This window comes from Mustela nivalis (genome assembly GCF_964662115.1).
Source record: "Mustela nivalis genome assembly, chromosome: 7".
Lineage (NCBI taxonomy): Eukaryota > Metazoa > Chordata > Mammalia > Carnivora > Mustelidae > Mustela > Mustela nivalis.
The window spans coordinates 135,641,726-135,662,764 of NC_139026.1; the positions used below are offsets into that span (position 1 = coordinate 135,641,726).

Genomic DNA, 21,039 nt, shown 5'->3' on the forward strand with positions numbered 1-21,039 from the left:
TGGCATATTCGGTTCAGCGTCTGGCTCCTGACTACAGCTCAGGTCATGATCTCAGGGTCGTAAGATCAAGCCCCATGTCAGGCTCTGAGGTTAGGCATGGAGCTTGCTTAAGATACTCTCTCTCTCTTTCTCCCTCTGCCGCTCCCCCCAACCTCTGCTCTAAAAAAAAAAAAATCATGAAGATATTCAGTCCTTTACCATCAGTTTCACCATCTCTGTCTACAGAATGGATCCCATTTTCCTGTCCCACTAAAATATTTCTACTCTCAACTATAAAAACAGCTTTGAACTTGATCGCTATCTTCCTTTCCCTGTCTGCTCTCGCTCTTCAACACCTTGCCATCTGGCTTCCAGTAAAGCTGTTTGAGAAACAGCTATCAGTTATCAGTGACTCCAGATAACAATGGAGTTCTTACCAGATCCAATGGCATTTCACCCTATAATTTTCCTATAATTTCCTATAATTTTTCACCTTCCAGGAAGCCAGGCCATATTGTAGTCTCAGGGTTCCAGAGTGCAACAGAGAATGTAACAAAGAGCACATGCATCACCTCACCCAATCTCAAATATGCCTTATGCTCTGCAACAGTCACCTCTCTCCGTGTTACTGCTTCTACCTTCATGCCCCGCTGCTAAACTATAATCTCACCTAACCCTTGGTGCCCGGATCTCGTGTCATTCCTTGTGGGACTGGATCATTAACTGTGTCAGGCTGGGGGGCTGTCCCCTCAACTCCTGAATTACAGCATTTATATGACTCTCATCAGATACTGCTTTAAGCCACAGTTACTTGGATATACACTTGCCATTTAACTGACCCAGTATACACCCTGGAAGTCGGGGAGAGTAGGTACCTCTCTATTTTAGAGAGCGGTAGAAGCTTATAGTAAAGTCAGTCCATCTCTTCACATCTCCCTAAATCCAAACTCCTGAACAGTCGCCTCACACACATATGCTGGCTTGGCCACGAGGCTGGTTTTGGCCAATGAGACATCAGCTTCACCAGCACTAACATACTTGAAATTGTTTTTTTCTGTTGCTCCATGGAACTCTGAGATGAGTTATGAGGGAGTGTACTGGAGGATGAAAAACTATAGGACACAGAAACAGTTTTACTTCAGGTAAGCATCCCACCCACCAAACCAACCACAGGCTAGCCCAACTACCACTCTGGTTCACCAAGCTGACAGAGCACAGCAGAGCCGCTCAGCTGACCACAGACTCAGGAAAAGAAACATTTGCTCCCTGAAGTCATTAAAGTTTCTGGGGGTATACCAAAGCTGCTAGGACTCATAGAGGAATTTAGTGAAGTGTCAGGATATAGAATCGGTGCACAGAAATCAGTTGCATTTCTATACACAACAGCAAGACAGAAGAAAGAGAAACTAAGGAGTCAATCCCACTTACAATTGCAAAACCATAAGATACCTAGGAATCAATCTAACCAAAGAGGCAAAGAATCTATACTCAGAAAACTACAGATTACTCATGAAAGAAATTGAGGAAGACACAACAAAATGGAAGAGCGTTCCATGCTCATGGATTGGAAGAAAAAATATTGTGAAAATGTCTATGTTAACTAGAGCAATTACAGATTTAACGCAATCCCTATCAAAACGTCTTTTTTTTTTTTAAATAAGAAATGGAACAAATAATCCTAAAATTTATATGGAACCAGGAAAGAGCCCAAATAGCCAGAAGAATGTTGAAAAAGAAAACCAAGGCTGGTGGCATCACAATTCCGGACTTCGAGCTCTATTACAAAGCTGTAATCATCAAGACAGTATGGTACTGGCAAAAAACAGAAACAAAGATCAATGGAACCGAATAGAGAAAACAGAAATGGACCCTCAACTCTGTGGTCAACTAATCTTCGACAAAGCAGGAAAGAATGTACAATGGAAAAAAGTCTCTTCAACAAAGGATGTTGGGAAAATTGGATAGTCACATGCAGAAAAATGAAACCGGATCATTTCCTTACACCACACAGAAAAATAGACTCCAAATGGATGAAAGACCTCAATGTGAGATAGGAATCCCTCCAAATCCTTGAGATGAACACAGGCAGCAATTTCTTCAACCTCAGCCACAGCAACTTTTTCCTAGAAACATAGCCAAAGGCAAGGGAAGGACAAAAATGAACTATTGGGACTTCATCAAGATCAAAAGCTTTTGCACAGCAAAGGAAACAGTCAACAAAACCAAAAGACAACCGACATAATGGGAGAAGATATTTGCAAATGACGTAACAGATAAAAGGCTAGTGTCCAAAATCCATAAAGAAATTATCAAACTCAACACCCAAAGAACAAATAATCCAATCAGGAAATGGGCAGAAGACATGAGCAGACATTTCTGCAAAGAAGACATCCAAGTGGCCAACAAAAACATGACAAAGTGCTCAATATCACTCGGCATCAGGGAAATACAAATCAAAACCACAGTGAGATACCACCTCACACCAATCAGAGTGGCTAAAATTAACAGGAAATGACAGATGCTGGTGAGGGTGAAAAGAAAGGGGAACCCTCCTACACTGTTGGTAGGAATGCAAGCTGGTGCAGCCACTCTGGAAAACAGTATAGAGGTTCCCTACAAAGTTGAAAATAGAGCTACCCTATGACCTAGCAACTGCACTACTGGGTATTTACCCCAATGATACAATGTAGTGATTCAAAAGGGCACGTGCACCTGAATGTTTACAGCAGCAATGTCCACAACAGCCAAACTATGGAAAGAACCCAGATGTCCATCAAGAGATGAATGGATAAAGATAAATGAGTTCTGGATGATTCCACACACACTGGAATATTATGCATCCATCAAAAAAAAAACCCCACAAAATCTTGCCATTTGCAATGACTTGGATGGAATTAGAGGGCATTATGCTGAGTGAAATAAGTCAATTAGAGAAAGACATTAACATAAGATCTCACTGCTATGAGGAACTTGAGAAACAAGGCAGAGGATCATGGGGGAAGGGAGGGAAAAATGAAATAAGACAAAACCAGAGAGGGAGACAAACCATAAGAGACTCTTCATCTCAGGAAACAAACTGAGGGTTGCTGGAGGGGAGGGCATGGGAAGAATGGGGTGGCTGGGGGCTGGACACTGGGGAGGGGATGTGCTATGATGAGCGCTGTGAATTGTGTAAGACGGATGAATCACCGACCTGTACCCCTGAAACAAATAATACATCCTGTGTGAATTAAAAATAAATAAATAAAATGCAAACAGTTTCAAAAAATAAAAACACAAAGTTTCTGAGGGTCTAAGGAGAGGTGTGTTAAGCGATACAGAGTATCTGGCACACTGTACTGTTCTGAAATGAGTAAAGAATTAATGGAAGTTTAACCTCTCCTTGACCATCTGATTATAATTTTTCTAGTCTAAAAACTAGAATGTTCTACATTTCTGCATGGGGTTTGTTTTGTAGAATACAACACAAAAGGTATACTTTATCTTTGACAGCATGTATAGGCTTCATACATGCACAGATGTGAATGTGAAACTTGGGAGGCCCCATTCTCTACCTGTAGATTTGGAGATAATTCCTGTCAATTTTCTGATGCTCAGTTTCCTTTCTGTAAAGTGGGAAAAAAAAATCCCCACCAATCTTACAGGAGTAGAGATAATATATATTAACTACCAAATACTATATCTGGCCAATTTCTTCAATAACCAAGAGATATCATATACATAAATACTAATCTAAAAATAAGGAGGTTGAAGCGGTTCTCTCTCAACCTGTGTTTCTATGCTATGACCCAGCACTCGTACAGGCGGGGACATGGTCACGGCAAGGGTGGGGAAGGTCTGAAGTGGGAGGCAGCTGACAAGAATTCTGATGCATTTAACAGCTTCTAGATACCTTGGCTTTGGTTTATAACATCCCTTGGCCACTCTGGGAATGTCTCCTGGTGAAACAGACCAGCATGGCAATCACAGGCTTCATTAAATTTGGGGATGTTCAGTCAATGGTTACACAAAGAGGCGCCATGTGATTAACCCATCATCAGGGAACAAAACCAAAAATGTTGGAAGAAGTTGTTTAGCTTTGGCTAATTAACAGCTAACCAGATAACTGAGAAAAGTGCAGACACGGTTAACTGAGTCAAATGACTTCACCACAAACACTTTTCCTCTTCTACCCAAAAACAGATGAATGATTTACAAAAACAGAGCATCTGGGAAGCTTCTGGAACAACAACATGAAAGCACACTATGAATTCCTTTATGTTCAAGCCATGGAGCCTGTTTAACATAAAGGTTCATGCTACACACACACCCCCATCCCCACCAAACACGAGAGCATGCTAGTGCAAACACGCTCACTTAAGGTAAAACAACATCCTGGTTTTGGAGAAAGCAACAGAAAGAAAGAAATCCTCTTCCACGACCAGTTGCTCACCTATATACGTTCCACTGTGGTTACCAGCATATTCAGCATCTTCTGGATGGAGTATAAAAGCATACAGAACAAAAGCCAAGAAATAAAGCAGAACAGTTAGAAGCCCAGCCACAGATGCAAAAAATAAATTACTTAAAACAATTATGTAAAGCACAGCATAGAACAGCCCTCACAACGCCACTCTTAAACATAAAACGTTTTGTTTTACATTTAAGCTTCAAGTGATGTTTTAAGACATCATGCAATTTTGTGTTTCAGCCTCCTTCAGGGGTTCCTTGATGCAGTTCCAAGAAAATTGTAAAAGATCTGCCTGCACTGTTTATACTTTCCGTAGTTAAGAAAATTACAACACTTGATCCCCCGAAGTCAATTTATTTTTGTAAATCAGGCTCTTTGATAATATGTAAAATATAGCACTGACTTTAGATTAGACAAAGACGTTGAGATTAAGATACATCCTTGCTTTGGAGGGGAAGAAATTCTGTGTTGGGAAGGAATCAAGGCATACTATTTCTCTTTTTGTTTGGTTTTTGAAAAAAATGAACGGACGAAAACATTTTAAAATAAACAATGTGTTATTAATTATTCCTTGGAGTTAAGTGAAAACTGGGTTATGCATATCTTAAAAATTTAATTGAAGTAGTGGGTACTTATTACTATAGATCCCTTATCTTCACATAAATATGCTTCTGGAACTATCAGCACAGCATGTGCTGAAATCAAATAGTTGAGAAGATTCCCCTGACATCCTTATGTTAAACAAAGAATGCCGATAGATCTGAATAACATTGAGACTACCGACAGAGACAAAAAACAATGTATTATCAGATTACTTTCCTTATTTCTGCTATATGAAGCAAAAACAGTACAGTTCTCAAACAGAATCCAACCATGAGTTTTGGTACTGTAACATCAAGATGGAAGCTTGGATATATAATAATCTTCTATAAACTACTTGCTATATTCAATTTAACCCACACATAGTTGTACTAAATAAAATTAGTAGACTGGGGCAGGGAAGCTTTTATACATGTACCTTTAATTTCCTCTGAGAAGCACAAAGAAAATGAGAAAGGAAATGATTAAATGTGCAGAAAATACAATTAAAAGGAGGAAGAAGATGCATCTGAGGGAGGAAAAAAAAATCTACCTACCACACTCAACTGTTTCCTCATCTTAGAAAAGCCAAAGGGGAAAAAGAAATGTATTTTAAATATTTCAAAATTATTAGTCAACAAACAGAATTCATGATAAACTACGTTTTAGACTGCACTGTAGTCCTGGTCTGAAAAGAATACATACACTAAAGCAGTAAAAGCGCAAAGCCTTCATTTAGCTTATTAAATGCCCAAATGGGAAAAATAATAAGGAAAAAAAATTTCCAAAGTAATACGTTCAATGGGGGATTATTTTCGTAGGACATTTCTGTTTATAAACTAATCTGTTTAACACTTAGAATATATATTTAGAAACAACCCTTAAAATGCCCTTAAAATGTCTCAATATCCTGTAAATTTAACAGTATTATCAATTTATTACACATATGAAATGAGTCAGGAAGAACCCCTTTACTTCATTCTGGCTACAGTATTAATAAGAGGTATTTTAAAGAATAATTCTAAAAATCACTAATTGCTACTAATAGGAAAGAAATTTAAGAGTTCCGTGTGACTGAGGACACTCGCCTTCCGTTAAAGGTGGAAAAAGAATTGGCAATTCAATAGAAGCAAAGTCGAACCACAAGTCAAGGTAGAACACATTTTGCTATGAGACTTTGGAGAACAAATAGAGCTGATCGGGACAGTTTTCCGCTCACTTCTCTCTCCAAACTATAGAGTGGCAGTCAAAGAAAACACTTAGGAGAGTGTGTGCACCACCACTGTATTTTTCTTTTTCAAATACCTATGGGTCCTCCAACTGGATTGGATCTATTTGAACATATTCTATTGAACATATTCTATTGATATTGAATAGAATACTGAAATAGAATATTGAACATATTCTATTCAAATAGGATCTATTTGAAATATTCGCAAAAATGACAAGCAAATCGTTATTATTTGGGCTCGTATTGAGCATCACCCAAGCTGTGAATTTATTTACACTCATTACCTTCGTAGCTTTGAAATGCCACGTCCATCTAAAACAAATTAGCAGAAAATGAACAATGAACTATGTGATACGGATTAGCCGAGCCAAGCAACCAGGCTTAGGAAAAATAATACGAGCAGAGTCTGCAATCGCAGACACCCCACCACAAAGCGGGTTATTAAACAGAAGGTGTATTTTCTGAAGGAACAACAGGATTGAATGAGTGTTGCACCCTGATTAAAGAACCAGTGTCAAGCCCAACAGATTTTATCATCTGATTAAAAAGCCATGTCTCTCACACACACGTGCATAAGAACAAAAGTTAAAACACCAAGGTCAACCCACAATAAAAACAAACATCTCCATGTCACAAATAGTACGGCATGTTCCCTATTCTAATAATCTAATAAAAGGTGGTGAATATGCTGTGTACATTCTCAGAAGAGTGTTTCTTCCATGCTCTAAGTAGGAAGAGAAGCTCTTTTTTGTGCATATCTACCTCCAAGCCAGCAGCAAGCTTCATGGACAGCCGCAAGGAAAAGCAAAGAACACTTTTCCTTACACTTAGCAAGTCTGAACAAAGAGGAAAACATAGAAAAGGTTGATTTCAGAGACATTTGGGACAACTGCACGATTCTGAACTATATTCTTAACGAAGGCACTGTTCTGTGTACACTAAATGCATAAACGCACTGAATTCTCACACTGCTCCACGAAGCCAGTACTGTTCCCTCCGTGTCACAGATGGCAACCAGAGGGACAGAGAAACGAAGCACTCTGAAACAGGGACCCACACGATCTGGCTTCAGAGTTTGCGTTTTTAAGTACCATGCTATACAATCAAGCCAAAATCACTCTTTAGTTACTCTAACTGTATGCTAGGAAATACAAGTTGGTGGTGGTGGTGGGGTGGGGGGGGGGGAGTCAAAAAAGTTAATTTCAAGCTTCCTGTCTGCTCTCCATACCCTCCCAGCACACCAGCCTCTTGTCTCTTCCCCCAAAGCCTGACCCTCCCCGGCCTAAAAGGAGTTCACTCTCCACATCTTCAAGCACTGACAAGCAAGACAGGAAAACTACAGAACCACAGAAGAGAAGCCACGAAGGTCACAGAGAGTAATTGTGGCTGTCTTCAGAGAACGGAGTGGCGATGCTTCGGCAAGATGAGCCCCACGCAAGAGGGCAGGGGGAGATTGTCCACGCTGCTGGCCGCCAGCTCCTCTGAGCAGGGCAACGTCAGATACTCTGGGCAGTTGGAGACATTGTGTCTTTATAGGTGTGTGATCGCATTTACAGGGTCAAAGCTGTGCTTTTTTCTGCCTCCCTCTACCCACATCAATCTTCCTAAAAGTCTGCCATAACCTGTGACCACAGAGTACACCCTTAATAGTTAATCAGCCCTTTCTCTCCTGCATAGCATTGGGTTCCCAAGACAAACGCAAGAGACAGTATGGCTTGGAACCCTTCAAATGGAAAAGCGAAAAGCTGTACCTTCTGAGAGTGTTCTAGAACGAGTATCTTCAATTTATATAAGAAGAACACAGTCGACTGAGATGAAAAGTGAGCAATAATAATTAGGCCATCACCTCAACCATCTCCTGACATAAACAGTCAGACATACAGTTTACAGCCTAATTCATCTGCACCTCTGTCCACACAAACTCTGAACTTTGGCATTTTCCAAAGTAAATATTGGGGTCGGGGGGCTACTTTCAGTATTTTTTAAAACCCCCTATGTTTCTGTTAACACAAAACCCCACCAATATTAAGAAATATTTGACAGAGTTTTAGGCATACAAATTTAATATAAGAACATAAGCAACCTACTTGTTAACTTCTGAATTAACTTTATATATGAGCACACTAAATAATTACTGTTTAAGGGGCACCTGGGTGGCTCAGTGGGTGAAAGTCTCTGCTTTTGGCTCCGGTCATGATCCCAGGGTACTGGGATCGGGCTCTCTGCTCAGCAGGGAGCCTGCTTCCTCCTCTCTTTCCACCTGCCTGTCTGCCTACTTGTGATCTTTGTCTGTCAAATAAAAAATAAATAAATCTTAAAAAAAAAAAAATTACTGGTTAAGATGCCAGGAGAAAGGAGCTTACTCAGTTTGAATAGTTGTAACAACCTAGAACATTGTATATATATTATTCTCAAATGCTTGGCCTTCCAAAATATTGACACCATGAAGAGTGAATTTGCTCATTCCGTGTTTAAACTGTACTGTTGGTAGATTATGATCTTCAACCCACGAAATGCTTGTCTTTGAGTGGACTTGGTTATATGCTGCTTGAATGGACACCTCTGGCTCCAGTTAAATATTTTCTCTTATACCCATACGACAGCAGTGACATTTGGTTAAAACAGATTCTAAGATACAGTATTTTGTATTTTTACCTTCAAATCTTTAAAAAAAAATCATACCTTCAGAATTTTTTTTTAATTACAAAAATTCTGTAAGAACTGTTTTGTAAAAGAAAATTTTTTAATGGATATTATTCAATCAGCAGTATGAGATCTTTTAAGGTATTTATACTTCAATAACTAAAAAAAGAAACTAAGCACCATAAACAAAAATCATACCGGAATCTTCTCCTGTAACATACACTACTTGAATAAGAGGAGGTTTTTCTGCAAACCCTGTAAACTAGATTTAAAATGTTATATACTGTTGAAGTCTAAGTTACTAATGTTTGTATTATTAGGAAGACAAAAACTTATAAAGTTTAATTTCAACAGAAACGGAACAAACAGCATTTTAATTAATCAAAGAAAATCATATTTCTTTTTGAAGGTTAGGTAAGATCATATTGCTTTATATATGCAACTGAACTATAAAAAAATAAGCTTTTGGCAGAAAAATCACAGAGTACTTTCAGTAATATCGACACAAAAATTGCAAGCTGCCAAATGGCTGTCCTTAAAACTTCTATACGTTACTTAAGACATAAGACAGGCTTTAAACTAATTTCCAAAACACTTAACCTGTGTCTTTCATGTAAAAATCTAAAAGTTGGTCATGTCAAAGAGAACTGATCAGACTTCTAGGCTGTTCTGTCTCTATTACTAAGGGAAATCCATTATGTGAGAGCCTCTCATCGGATGATGGAGAAAGGGAGGGAACACAGAATTCTATTACCAATTTCTTTGTTGGAGGAGGAAGTGGGGAAGAGTCCCCTCTACCAAGCTTCTAAGATTCATTTACGCTTTAGTTTTAAGAGTGCATATTTTTAAGGAATGTTTAATTACAAGAGGCAGATTATTTTGTTCGAGAAGCCTATTTTCTCAATCTGTATCAGATATGCCAAGATTCTTGAGGGGAGGAAATAACCAAGCATTAAGATGAATACCACAGTTTGGCGTAAAGATGCCAGTTTTAAAGCCTGAAGATGTCAGTTTTATGGCTCCTGTCTTTATCTACCACGGAGTCAGGATCTATAGCTCGAGTCCACATAAATGCCTTCTCCAGTCCTTTCTGACTTTGATCTTGACATTGACTGAACCCTTAAATTTCCAGAGCTTTTCCTCCATGCAAACTTGAGTTATGATGATATACCATGAGTCAAATAAAGAGTAAGACCACAGTAATGCAGGCAATTATTCTCTGAAAGAAGTTAACTGGCGAATATGGTACATATTATTATCTGATTGAAGTCATTATTCTAAATTCACTGTTTAACACAATCTCCTAGGTTTTAAGCGCACTTGTACAATTTAGTGCCAAAAATTATCAATATGACTATTTTATAATAAATTTATAAAACACCAGCATGACAGAATTATTTCTCTTTTAAAATATTTACATTAAATTAGAAACGTTTCTTAAAACCTAGTTTATGAATTATTATTCAAAGTCATATAAATAAAAGATTTTATGTTAACTTTCTGTTTTTCTTCATAATGTTATTCTGTAGTTTAGCAAAGGACAAGATGGATGTCCTATCCTAAAAATCTAGGTACCAAATGTTGAAGTCCAGAAAGTGTTGGGTTAGATGGCCTTTATAGTTTACAAGGGTAGTTATGTAAAGAATCACTATCAGATACACAGATTACAGAACAAAGTGAACAAAGTGCTTTTAAATGACCTTAAATATATTCAGAACCAGTATCATAATTTTTGCAAAACTTTGGAGTTCAGGGGTTTAGGAGAAAGCATTAAAAAAAAAACTTCAAATGGAACTCTGATTATTTGACAATAAAAGGACTAACTTTCTATTTAAGCTTCATAGACACAGACTGTCTCTCTGAATAAGGCCACATTTACTACACACAAGTGATCTGGATAATGTTGACCCAATTTGTTTTTATTTAAAAATAGAGAACATCCATATATGAGAACCACCAATACACGAATGTCCGTGAATTAAGTCTAATTAAAAAAAAAAAAATAGAAAAGAAGAAAAGGAAGGAAGTGTGGATGGGAATCAGTAAACATTCCTAAATCGTCTTCAAGAGGCAGCAGAAACAAAACAAAACAAAAAAACAAACAGAAAACAAAAAACCCTAAAACATCCAGATAAGGACATGTTAGTAATTTTGGAATATTTTTCAGAGTCAAATATTAAAGACTATCACATAAAAACTCCTCATATTACCAGACAAACATTGCCCATTATAATTAAAAGCCCACAAACACTCCCTCTGACATTCACACACATTTATACTGCAACTAGTTTTAGGAGAGCTGTTAGAAAGACAATATACACATTTTATGTAGGTTTTTTTTTTTTTTTTTTTTAAGAAACACATTTATAAAAACAAGTAAATGAAAATTCACAATTCTACCAACTGGACATCTCTAAGTGGCCTAAGACTCAAACAAATTGGGAGTAGGATTCAGATTCGAATAGAATCACACTGATTTCCTTCTCATGTGACACACACATTGTAACCCCCAGGCACCAAATGTGTAAAGAAGCCTGCAGGACACCAATTTAGAAATCCCTCCAAGGGCGAGGGAGGTGGCCGCCGTGGAGGCCCTGCCAGCAAAAACTCATCGCACTTAGGAACGATGCAACCTCTGGTTAAACTGTGCACTTTCCGATGTCACAATCCATGCGGCATTCTATGACAAGGGGGTTTTCCTTCGGCCCAGACTCAACGGAGCAAGAACAAGCAGGCTTTTGAATCAGTGCTCCACCTGAAGTATCCGCTTGCTTGTGAGATTTATACTATACTCGACCGTAGCTTGGCTCTCTTAAACTGTAATTGCTGCGCGATACGCGTCGACAAACTGACAGAAATAACAGGAGATGTGAAAAATGCGACAATACTAAAACCAGATGTTGGGGTAAGATTCCAGCACCATTTTACTTGTGCGTTCATCTTTTAATGGACAATCTCTGTACTGAAAACAAAAGGCTTTTTTTTTTTTTTTACTCTTAAAAATACCTAGAACCATGAAATGTTTAGGGAGATGGAGGAGGAAATTTATGGGATGGGGACTTGACAGGCATGAGGGGGCGGGGCGTAGAGGGGAAGCTGAGACAACAGGAGTTGTGAAGGGAGGAAAAGAACGCAGCCCGACCCGCACTATCTTTCTCTCAGTAACCCTACCTCCTCCTTTTCCTGCACTTGTTTTGTTTTAATCCTTTCTTGTAACAACTCCAAACAGGCGAGTTGAAGGTCAGAGTTACTCTGATTTCTGGACAAGCAAGGAGCTAAGAACAAGAACAACTCTTCTCAGGCCCAACTGCCTTTGTGCCCAGGAAAGTAGCAGATTTCCTTCCCCTGATTTTACCAAGAAGTGTCTTACCCGAACCTTCTAGGTTTGGAGGAATAAAAGCGTTGCATTTGAGGTTACATTTATAAGAACACCCACGTTCAGAAGTCAAGAAGGGTAGCCTTGCTAGTTAGCTGCTTACAGTGTGAGTCATGGGTTTATTACAAACAACCACAAACACCCCCTTTCTTCAAAAGATTCACTTAAATATTCTACTGTGCATTTCTTATTTGGTTGCCGTGAAATGATGATCCGAAAGCCGTCACAAGGCACCACGAGCTCTCGTCCTCCCACAAACACCTGCTTTAATAGTCAAAAATAAACAGCGAGATTTAGTTACTCTGCATTTTTATGAACAAACTTACATGATTTCCTGTTGGAAACTTTCAAGGGCTGAACTAGTATTTCTGGTCGTCTCAGAGCCAATCTCCTGGGGGAAAAAGAAGGTCAATGCCTATCAATTTTCAGTACAGATCCAAGATTAATATAACACCAAAATATTAAAAGTCCCAAGGGAGGGGGGGAACAGGAAGCCAGGGGGAAAAAATGAACACAATGCAATCTATTCAAATTAAAAAATAAATCCCCTCCTTTTCAAATTTTTATAAGTCATCCCCACTCCAAAATCACTCTTCTTTCCCCACCATCTTTCACATCAATAGAGTTTCAGACATTAATGTGCTATTTTTCCAGTTGCTTCATCACAAAAACCGAATATGACCGGGTCCTGTCGTATTATTTTTGGTCATTATTCATCCTTAGTTAGACAAAACAGAAATCCAAACCTGAGGGATAAAGGATTCTAAAGCAAGGTTTTAGTGCTCCTTTTATCACAACTCTCTTCCACTGCTATTTTGCAGAGAACAAAAGGTCATTTGAAGAGAGACCACTATTCGCGCGCCAGCAGCTCACCTTTCCTGGAAATGCTTTGAGGGAATCAAGCCTGCCCTGGGATTGGCATCATCCGCGTGCTTTGCCTGCCACCACGTTGCATCATCCTGGCTCATAATCTGAAGAATATCTCCCTTTTTGAAAGAAAGCCCAGCTTCCTTACATGGAATTGCTTTATCCTCATTAGGGTCATAGTCAAAGAGGGCTTTGATAAACATCTGGAAGAGAGTTTCATTTAAAAGGAATAAATATTTAAAAAATAAATAAATAAATGGGAAAGGGCCAAGATTCTTCTTTGATTTAAGGATACTTTTTTTTAAAGAAAAAAGAATAATTTTTATTTTATTTTTTAAAAAAGATTTTATTTATTTATTTATGAGAGAGAGAGAGAGAGCATGAGAGCATCAAGGGGGAGGAGGGAAGGCAGAGGGAGAAGCAGGCTCCCCGCTGAGCAGAGAGCCCGTTGTGGGACACGATCCCAGGACTCTGGGATCAAGACCCGAGCGGAAGACAGATGCTTAACCGACTGAGCCAAACAGGAGTCCCCCCCCCCCCAAAAATGACTTTTTTCTCAAAAAGAGAATATGAAAATGAATTCACTGTGACAAAGAGGATGGGAAAACATTAGCACCCGCCACCGCCAATAAAACAAAAACAAAAAAGGATTTTTTAAGGAATGATTACCTTGCCTTCTTTAGATGGAGTCTCCTCTTTGATGCTGGGTATGATCTTAAAGGTAATTGCTCCCTGAGACTGAGCCTGGTAACAGAGGAAAGACTTATCAGAGGACTTCTAGAGCCCAGGAGAAGGAAAGCAAAATAGATAGAAAAGGGAATGATGCTGAAAATTTATAAGCTTGAGGTTTCTACTCTTAGATAAACCAAACTGAGAAAACTATTTTTGTAGAAATTCCTGCAATATGAGAAAGCACTTGAGCTCAAGTAAGTTAAAAAACACGAAAGGCTAAATGCACTTGACCTTCAGTGCACTTTCAAAATGTATCCGCATCCATGCTAAGCTACTTCAAAACAGAAGCACCAAATCTGCAGACTGCCTGATACAGACAATATTAAGGATGATGTGCAAAGTTCAGATGATACATTTTAGTAGTGGCATCCATGTTTTTAGGAACAAAATACCTGTACTGTCAGCAATGCAGTTGTATGATTCACTATATAATACACACACACACACACACACACACTCACACACACACACAATTAGCTGCAATGCTCAGCAGAAAAAAATAACGAGCATTCACTGCTATTATACTCTGGTTAGTGAGTAAAATGCCAAATGTAATAGGTTAATTAAAAGACAAAAAGATTAACTATTAATTTAATTAAAGCAAGCAACAACAATACAGGCCATTCTTTTGCGGCCGTCTCAGACCAGAGCAGATGTCCCTTTCATACCCTCCCATGTCTTTCTCGGTTTCTTTTTAGCATTTCTCCCAACCATACGAAGTAATCATTTATATGGTTATTTCTTAGTTTCTGTTATCCCTGCTAAATTCTAAGCTCCACGAAAGCACTAAGTATCTGGCACATATTGGAGAGGAAGGAAGGAAAAAAGAAAAGAGGAAGATGCCATCAGGCAGAGGAGAGGAAGGAAAAAGGAGAGGGTAGGGGAAGAGAGAGAGAGAGACAAGGGAGACTGGGTACTATCTCTGAGGTGCACTATCGTAAACTCGGGCTCTGTTCTGGGGGCAGCTGAGAGGAGGCCCTGATTTGTATTGTTTGTCAACGTCCATGGGCCACAGCCAACTTCCATTTACCAGTGGAAGCCCCTGAAAGCCCAGCTGGGAAAAGCTGCAGAGAAATCAGCTCTTGCAAATGTAAGGCAGCAGCACCAGGACAGAGACTCCAGTAAAAAGGGGCTTAACAGTGTAAGTATCAAAATTTTAGAGCAGGAGTGATTTCAAACAGGTAATATCACTGTTATTACTTATCATAAAACAACAGACAAATCTTAAGAATTCATAGAATACTGAACTGCAATGGGGAAAGAAAGCAAGTCTTCTCTATAATCTTTTCCCATTCTACAATGTGTGTGTGTGTGTGTGTGTGTGTGTGTGTGCGCGCGCGCGCGCGCATGCGTGCATGTGTTAATGTGTTCAAAGCCCTTAGAACAGTATCATTAAGCGCTCGACCACTGTAAGAATTACTAGGATTACAAGTCATATAGGTCTACCAGCCCTTGTGATTGCCATCATGTGGATGAGTGATTAGTCAATCAGTGCAACCCTCTTGCTATTTCTAAGTATTTTGTACAATCTTGCTCATATAGTACGCTTGCCAAATTATTTCCCATGGGTTAATTCCCAACAACTGAACTTCTTGATTAAAGGGTATGCAAATTTAAAATTCGAATGGTAGACAGCCATCTCATAAGATCTACTAAATTCATCCCACCACTGGAAACATATGAGTAGGGCTACATGCCCAGACTCTAGCCATTATCAGGCTTTCAAATCCCTCTAATCCAGTATTTTTCAGACCTCATGTTTTCTTTTGTAAACCTTTCTATAAATATTTTTTCTCTGATGTTTGTGAACTTTTTGCACATTAAAATACCTCCTATCATATATATGGACAATATTTTTCCTAAGTGTCATGTGGTCTTTCAGGTAACATATGGCATCTTTTTCCATACAGAAAGTTTTCAATTCCTGCCATCACCTCAGTTATCTTTCTATTTGAATTTCACATCAAGATTAAAAAGTCTTCCTTTACTTTTTGACTTTTTAAAATATTTAATTCATTGGGATTTGTTTTGGGTATAGTGTAAAATAGGCACTTTCTTTTTTATAACTGAATCATCAATGTATCCAGTACCATTTATGAAATGACTTCCTGGTTTTCCCATGGATTTAAAATGCCATCTTAATCACATACTAAATATTCATATATACGGTGGTCTGCTGGAAGATACCAAACTCTTTTTTTGTATGTTTACATTTTCATACATTAAAAGCAACAAGTCTCCCTCATTTTATCCTTACAAATGAACTGGAAAATTAATACTGTCAAGGCCTCAAATAATTTTGTTCTGTTTTAGATTTCACAAGGCATCTAAATCAGTCTCACTGTTTGAGATACCTAGAAAGCATAGCCAAGAGTCTGCCCATGTCCATGGGAGAAGGAAAAAGAAAAATTCATCACGAGTAACAGAGAAAATGCCGTCTCTTAAGTGCCTATTTGAGACAGGCCCTGAAATAAACTCTTTATATACATTAGTCATTTAATCCTCAAAACACTGAGGCCATGAGGTATTTAACCTCTTCTTGCTCTCATTCTGTAAATGAAAACGCCAGCACAATGCAAAGAGTACGGTAATTTCCAAGGACTTACAGGGATTAAGTAATAAAGCTGGGATTACAGCTCTGGACAGCTAAATCCAAATTCTGCATTTGTAACCAAGTCTGAAACATACTAATTCAATTTCATTTTTATTGCAGGTTTAAAATACATTTTCAGCTTACCAAAATCTGAATTATTTCCTCGGGCCTTTTATCCTCGACTGGAATCCCATTCACTTCCCTAAGTTCATCACCAACATGTATAAGACCTGAGAAGTAGCAAATTGGATAAATTAGCTGAGTTACCTATGAAAGAACCGCAATTCTCAACTGTGTCCATACTCCGAGCATTGTTTGGTGCCCCGAATACATGAGGACACTTTTAGGCTTCTCTGGTTTCAGATTCTGTGCCTCTAAACAGCAATGAATCAAAGACTACCACGTTATAATGCTGCCAAAGAAATAACATCAGCAGTGCAGCCTTTGTCTAGAAACGTGTATTATTTTCACCTAACAAAAGAATTTTTATCTTGTTTTAAAGGCTGCACACATGCAGTCATCCTTTTCGAATCAGGAACACCTGAAACAGACTCTAATATCACTCTGGAAGCCCATGTAAACGGAGATTGTAAAGTTGAGTGAGATGTATCGTGTATTTCAACAGGTTTTCACAGTTCAGCACAGAGCAAAGTATCTTACTGTTTTGATGTATTACATCAAAAAATCGTTATCCTCTTAATTACATGTTGGAAATGTTGCCCATGAAATGCAACATGACTTGTTCACATGGCTGGTGCTGAAACCCTTACCACTTCTCTCCCTCTTTTTTTAAAAAAATGCTTACCACTTCTATCCGCAGCGCCTCCTCTCATGATTCTAGCCACAACGATGGCTCCAGTCTGCTCGTCTTTCTTAATGGTAGCTCCCTTTGAAGGAAAACAAAAAAAAAAGTACCTGTGGGTAAAGGTGTGCACTGGGTGGTAGGAAAGGGAGCAGAAATAAGGACATTTATCCGGAAAAAAGTGAAAACAATTACACAAAAATTAAAGGTACGAGGCAGGAGGAACAGACACCATGCCCCTCATTGTACAAACATTCCTGACTTGGAAAGATTTTCTATCAGACACAACCTCTCCAATTTTCAGCACCATTTAAGGATTTTTCAAGTCTTTAACCTCTTCATCACAATAAAAAATACAATTTTTTTTTCCATTATAATGCCTTGTATTTGAATTTGTTTTTGCCCCTTGACAGCATCTGCTCATCTCACTTTGTCTTTCTAATACCCCATGAAGAAGGTGGGCTCCACTGAGATTAAGTGAATACAAAAATCTCCTATAAATTAGAAAACTGAAACCCAGATCATCTGGCTTTTAGTTTCACGATCCTTTATTACACTACTATGGTAAAAGAACTCAGCCATAATGACAAAAAAAGAGAAAAATTAAACTCCGAAATTAGTCATGTTTCTTGCCTAGTGGTAAGATAAACTAATGGAGAAAAGATCTGTTACTCCAAGGTCTTCACGTACTAGGACTGCACTTGGTACAAAGAGAACCAACATTCTGGCAGAAGATTAGGAAACAATTTCAAAAAGGATCCAGAAATTCTTCACTTATGGATGTTCAGAAGCAAATTAACTGAATGTTGCTTTATAAGAACATCAGGCACAAATGGTTACTTTGAACACCTTTTTATGACTTTCCTTCTAAGAAACTGGCATCGGTGTAGGAAAGCATTCTACAATGGCAATACACATCGAAAAAGATGCACGTTAGATCATGGCAGAATTCACTGGAAAAAGAAAGTCGCATTTTTCTCACATGTCAATACACACGTGTGTATCATTAAAAAAGGTATGTAAACAAAATTAGGAATACATTTATAATAAATATATTTTCTATGACAGCTATCAGATACCTAATAATGGTTAAAAAAATCAAATACTTAAGTGATCAGATTTTGTGACATTTTTCTTCACCAAGCATGTGGTCATGTCCAAAGATTTAAATGAGCATCTCTCCACAATCGTAAACACCAGACCCATAAAGACCCATCATGAACATACTGTTAATGGTAAGTTCTGCTTTTCTTTAAAGTTTACTTATAGCCAAGATCACCAGAAATGTATTATTTCTAATAAAACTAGTGTGATTACACAAACTTTCATTTGCCTTAACAATACCTCAAATCCTCCCATCAGAGTATGACTAATGGCAGAAGGGTCTGGTAACCTAATTTAAGATTAATTACCCATTTTTTCAGAGCGTTCTTTTCCCCCCATACTTTTCTGTTTTTAATTGAGGTAAAATTGGTATGCAACATTATTATGACTTTCAGATACACGCCATTACAATTTGACCTATGTATGGACTACAGAGATCACTAGTAGAAGTCCAGTTACCACCCATCACTATATAATGACCCCATTCACCCATTTTGTCCCCCAACCAACCTTCTGGTAGCTACCAATCAGTTGTCTGTATCTACGAGTTTGTTTTATTTGTTCATTTGCTTTTTTCTAGATTTCACAGATGAATAGAATTATATGGTATTTGTCATCCTCTAACTTCTTTCACTTAGCATAGCACCTTCAAGATCTCTCCATGTCCTTTTTAATGGTGGGGTAATACTCTGCTGTATATACGTACACACCATATCTTCTTCCCTGTTTGTCTACTACTGGACATTTAGGTTCTTTTCAGGTCTTGGTTATTATATATAATGGCACAATGAATATAGGGGAGCATGTATCTTTTTTTTCTTTTTAGATTTTATTTTTTTAGTAGAGGGAGAGAGAAAGAGATATATATTATGAGCAGGGGAGAGGGGAAGAGGGAAAGGCTGACCCCCTGCTGAGCAGGGAGCCCAATGAGGGACTCAATCCCAGGACCATGGATCATATCCTGAGCTGAAGGCAGACACCTAACCAAATGAGCCACCCAGGCACCCAAGGCATATACCTTTTCAAGTCAGTATTTTTATATTCTTCAGATAAACAGCCAGAAGTGGAAGAGATGGATCCTATGTTAGTTCAGTCTTAATTTTTTAACAGTATGGAGAAGTCTCCCTATTGTTCTCCATAGTGGCTGCGCTAATTTACATTCCCATGAACGGTATACAAGGGTTCCCTTTTCTCCACATCCTCACCAACACTTGCTGTATCTTGTCTTTTTGATAATGCCCATTCTAACTGATGTGAAGTGACACATCAAATGCAGTTTTGATTTGCACTTCCCTAGTAATGACTGATATTGAGCATCTTTTCACGTGCCTATTGGCCATCTGGAAGTCTTTTTGGAAAAGTGTTCATGCAGATTTTCTGCCCATTTTTTAATTGAGTTGTTTGGATTTTGTTTTGTTATTTTATTTTTTGAGTTGTATAAGTTATTCATACATTTTGGACATTATCCCTTATCGGATATATAATTTGCAAAAACCTATTCAGTAGATTATCTTTTCATTTCAATGGTTTGCTGCAGACGTTTGATGTAGTCCAATTTGTTTATTTTTGTTTCCCTTGCTTTTGGAGCCAGATATACAAAAATATTGCCAAGACACATGTTGAGGAGCTTACCACCTATGTTTTCTTCTAGGAATTATACAGTTTCAGGTCTTTCATTCAGGTCTTTAATATAACACTATGAGTTAATTTTTGAGTATAGTGCAATACAGTGGTCAAGTTTCATTCTTCCACATGTGGCTGTCCAGTTTTTCCCAAAATCATTTATTGAAAAGACTTTTCTTTCTCCATTGTATGTTATTGGCTCTTTTGTTGCAAATTAATGGTCCATACTATGTGTGGGTTTAATTTTGGGCTCTCAGTTCAGTTCCATTGGTCAGTGTATCTGTTTTTATGCCCATACCAAATTGTTTTGATTACTATAGTTGTATGATTTCAAATCAAGGAGCATGAGGCCTCAAACTTTGTTCTTCTTTCTCAAGATTACTGTGGACATTTGGGATCTTCTGTGGTTCCATATAAATTTTAGAATTGTTCTAGTTCCCTGAAAAATGTCCATGGAATTTTGAGAGGGGACTGCACTGAATCTGTAGATTGCTTTAGGTAGTCTGGACATTTTAACAACATTAATTCTTCCAATCCATGACCATGAACTATCTTTCCATTTATCTGTGTCTTCTTTTTCATCAATTTCATGGTTTTCCATACACACATTTTTCACTTCCTTGGTTAAATTTATTCCTGAGTATTTTATTCGTTTTGGAGATTGTTTTCTTAATTGTTTTTCTGATAATTCATTATTCATGTATAGAAATGCCATATTTCTGTTGTGATAATTTTGTATCCCTGTACTTCACTAAATCCATTTATTAGTTCTAACAGTTTTGGTGCAGTCTTTGGACTTTCTACATATAATATTATGTTAATATAATATTGTGCAAATAGTTATAGTTTTAGTTCTTCCTCCCCTGGATGGTTCCTACTTCTTTTTCTTGCTTTATTGCTATGCCTAGGACTTCCAGTACTGTGTTAAGCAAAAGTGGCAATAGGGTGTAATCCTCTTCTTGTTTCTGATTTTAGAGGAAAAATTGCCAGCTTTTTACCGTTGAGTATGATGTTAGCTGTGGGTCTGTCATATATGGCCTTTATTATCTCCCCTCACTTC

At 38.1% G+C, this 21,039-nt stretch overlaps 1 protein-coding gene and 1 long non-coding RNA gene across 2 annotated transcripts in view; one reads left to right on the forward strand and one right to left on the reverse strand.

Annotated features, from left to right (window-relative positions):
• The window catches only part of MPP7 (MAGUK p55 scaffold protein 7), a 287,284-nt gene that overhangs the window by 67,829 nt on the left and 198,416 nt on the right, over window positions 1-21,039 (reverse strand). The window contains exons 7-11 of the mRNA XM_082740897.1: window positions 17,256-17,337; window positions 16,595-16,680; window positions 13,795-13,869; window positions 13,132-13,328; window positions 12,585-12,649 (exon numbers count right to left, since the gene is read on the reverse strand). Of these exons, the coding sequence (XP_082597023.1) occupies window positions 12,585-12,649; window positions 13,132-13,328; window positions 13,795-13,869; window positions 16,595-16,680; window positions 17,256-17,337 (505 nt within the window). The remainder of the gene's footprint in view (window positions 1-12,584; window positions 12,650-13,131; window positions 13,329-13,794; window positions 13,870-16,594; window positions 16,681-17,255; window positions 17,338-21,039) is intronic.
• On the forward strand, window positions 11,281-13,389 carry LOC309869563. The gene is made up of 2 exons (XR_014314267.1): window positions 11,281-11,787; window positions 13,080-13,389. It is a non-coding gene; the product is annotated as an uncharacterized lncRNA (long non-coding RNA).